This window comes from Vombatus ursinus, unplaced genomic scaffold (assembly GCF_900497805.2).
Source record: "Vombatus ursinus unplaced genomic scaffold, bare-nosed wombat genome assembly UNPS02014818.1, whole genome shotgun sequence".
Lineage (NCBI taxonomy): Eukaryota > Metazoa > Chordata > Mammalia > Diprotodontia > Vombatidae > Vombatus > Vombatus ursinus.
The window spans coordinates 60,220,414-60,223,960 of record NW_020954596.1 but is presented as its reverse complement, the minus strand read 5'-3'; the positions used below and the strand labels follow the sequence as shown (position 1 = coordinate 60,223,960).

The following is a 3,547-nucleotide window of genomic DNA, read 5'->3' as shown; positions in this document are numbered from 1 at the left end:
TGACTTTGTCGAAGAACATCCTTCTCAAAATTGTCATAGGACCCCTTTACAACTTTTGAAAATTGAGAAACCCAAAGAGCTCTTGTTTATATGTTTATTTTCCATGTCAGAAATAAAACCCATAAGTTTTAAAAATATGCATTCATTTAAAAATAATCCCATTAAATGTTAACAATTTACTTATATGAATAACCATATTTTATTAACAAAACAAAATTAGTGAGACGTGGCAATTTTTGAGGTATTTTTGGAAAACTTTTTAACATCTGGCTTAATAGAAGACAGCTGGATTCTCCTATATCTCTTTCAATAAGTTGTGATACATTGTTTTGGTTGAAGTATATAAAGAAAATCTGGCCCCAGAGAGAAATGTGCTTAGAAAAAGGAGATAGGCAAGTGACACCTTAGTATTATTAGGAAAATAATTTAGACCCCTAGGATTCCAAAGACTACATTTTAAGAAGTGTTATTTTCCATCATTCCATGAGAGCATCACTTTGAAGGAAAAGGGATCTTCTGCCTTCGATTATATTGATTATATATATAGGTGAAAGATTCTGCTTAGCCCCACTGGGTAGAACTAGGAACAATGGGTAGAGCTGGCAGAGTGACAGATTTTAAATAAATGTAAGGAAAAACTTTTGCATTGTCCAAAAATGGAGCAGGCTACACTGTAAAGTGGCCTTAGGTTCCCACTTAACTATAATTCTTCTAACAAATGCTGTCAGTTCATTTCTTGGGTATAATATAAATAGAATTCACATCCTAGTCTAGTTCAGAAAACATGACCTCCGAAGTCATTGGCAACTCTGAGATTTTATGCTTTTTGATGACATCCCCGGGTACATAATTACAGCGTGTGTGGGCAACTCAGCAACATTTTCTCACTCTTTTCTGGCCTCCTAATCTTTGATTGTGTTGAATACACACAGGTAACAAAACAAAACAAACGAACAAAAAAAGAGCACAGCTTACTGATTTATATATTTACATATTTTTATTAGAATTCAAAACTGTCAACACCTGGGCAACGTAACCAAAACAAAATAACAAAAACAAAAACAAAACACAGAACAATATCCTTTAAACTTGTACCACTTACATATATTTATACATACTGTATTTATATATATATAAAAATATTTTCAAGGACTTAAGGATTTGGGAATATTCAAAAGACATTATTGCTACATCTCAATATTTACATAAAACACCACAAAACAATTTTAAACATCCAGCCACTGCAAAGTAATTTTTGATTTAAAAATAAAAAAAAATATAAAAATATAACCTTTCAAGGATATCTGAGACAAAACTTTCAGTGAAGTGCCCCTGAAGTACCTAGATATCTACATTTAGCAACTGCTTTTTTTTCTACCGTAACTAATATAAGAAAAGCCGATGCTATGGGAAGAAGGTTCTGGTGAAGAAAATAAGCTTCAGTATAACTATCTGTCTGCATAACAATTACCCCCAAAAAACTCACCAACTTTTAGAAACAGCATAGGCAAGCCCAGTGCAAATGGTTATCTTCCCGTCAGTGGCCAGAGATCTGCCAGGAAGCATAGTTGAAGGAATGGGAGAATGGGAAGGAGAAGAAGGAATATGATGGAAACAAATGGAAATTCTTGCTTAAAACCTGTCACATATTCATTTAGTAGTTATTTGATCTGGGTAGCTATGGAGATTATAGAAATGGATACTATAGCAAAATCCATTACCTGTGCTAGAGACCAAAAGGCAAAATTTAAATACCATTCTTACTGGTTCAGTGGGACCCAAAGCAGAAAAGGGGGCCTCAGAGACTGGTACAGTATATTGAGAATATAAATAACAGAGTGTCTCAAGGGCAGATAGATACTTTAGATTCTCTTCTCTCCATGCTTTGGGTGATCTACTGTGAATGGATGAGGCAAGGGAAGCAAAGGCAGAATTTTGGAAGGAAGCAAAGGCTGCTGCTTTGTGGGCACCTGAGGACCCTCTTGGACTCAGGGCCAGGTGAGCCTCAAAATAGATTATCTATACATACACACACATACATACATACATCTTTATATATAATATATACTGGCCCAAGGTCCAGGGCATGCCTATAAATGAGGCTGAATCTAAATTTGTTTTCCTGCTACATTAGGGATTTGTATGAAATAGCTCGCTTTCTCATGCCCGCAGACATCATGCAATAGATAGGCAGGTAGATATTGCAAATGGCATCCAATGCATCGGCTACTAGGCCATTCTAGGATTGGCAGGCTGTTTATGGGAAATCTGTACAGTGAGTCAACAGGTTTAAAAAGAGACTCCTACGACTGTGCTTTCCTTCTTTATAAAAGACAAATAAAGATGATAACTAGCTGCTTATGTGGCTTCTACTCTTAACAGAGAGTCCTAAGCCCTGGGGAGGCTCCAGGGTTGTGCATGAAAGCAAACATGTGAAGTTTTCCCCCTCAAATACTTGGGGACCCATCTAAGCGCCAGGAGGTGCAAGCACACTGCTGATCCATCCTGTCTATCCCCTTGCCTAAGCTGCCACTATTAAAACAGGCCCCGAGTATAATGAAGCACTGCTGCTTACTGAATTAATTCTCACAGAAATGGTCAACAGGACTCTCATGGTTGGGGTTTCCGGAGAAGGGAAAGCTTGTGCAGTGGCTGGGATGTCTTTCCTCACGTTCCACATGGCAAATTTGCAACACTTTTTTCCCAGGCTCATGAACCTCCCTGACATGAAAAAATCTAGTTTTCATGCAAGCCAGTTGGTGTTTTGGAGAATTACTTTAACATGGTATGCCTTCCCTCCTTCCCTGACTCTGCTTCTTATAACCTGACATTTTACATAGAAGTGCTTGGCTATGATGTCTCTTAGGAGCACTCATGGGGCAGAAAAAACCAGGGCACCCCAAATCCGAGCCTCTGCTCTTGTACCCCAACTGCAAATGTGACTAAAAAAGACCAAAAGTGATCAACTACTTCTATTTATTATCTGACAAAGGAAAAAAAAAATCAAATAGCAACCTCCCTTCACAGGCCAGGTGTAAAAGGGGACTGCAGTCAATACCCCTTCTCCTGTAAGTCAGGCCCTATATGGATTTTGCCCAGCTAGCTCCTTACTGAGAATATGTACAACTTCTGCCCCTGCGTTGTGACGATGGCTGCAACTGTGGTGAGTGAGTTCATTCAGGCTATGACAGTGTATTCACAAAGGACAGAATTTACAGCAAAGCACCCACTGTGCTAGAGAGGCTGGCAAGTAGATGAACAAAATAAAAGTCATGGAAACCAAAAGAACTGGCCCATCCTCCTTTGGACCCAACACTGCCTACTTCAGGCATCTTCATGGACAAGCAGGGGCTGAGTGGATGAAGCGCTGCTGCCCACTGAATTAATTCTCACGGAATGGTCAACAGGACTCTCGTGGTTGGGGCTGCTGTTTGTAATGTTGGAGTAAACCTGAGGAGAACAAAGCCAATGTAAGCAAACTCAGGAGCATAGATGCACAAAATTGGGCTATCTCAGCTTCCCATTAGGAGCACAGATGCACCTAATT

The 3,547-nt window shown here is 39.1% G+C and overlaps 1 protein-coding gene across 3 annotated transcripts in view; it reads right to left on the bottom strand.

Annotated features, from left to right (window-relative positions):
• Positions 1-1,028: 1,028 nt before the first annotated feature.
• The window catches only part of KIT (KIT proto-oncogene, receptor tyrosine kinase), a 101,683-nt gene continuing 99,164 nt past the window's right edge, over positions 1,029-3,547 (bottom strand). For all 3 annotated transcript variants that reach the window (XM_027836603.1, XM_027836602.1, XM_027836604.1), the window contains one exon: positions 1,029-3,450. In XM_027836603.1, coding sequence (XP_027692404.1) covers positions 3,325-3,450 — 126 coding nt within the window. In that variant the 3' untranslated portion in view covers positions 1,029-3,324. The remainder of the gene's footprint in view (positions 3,451-3,547) is intronic.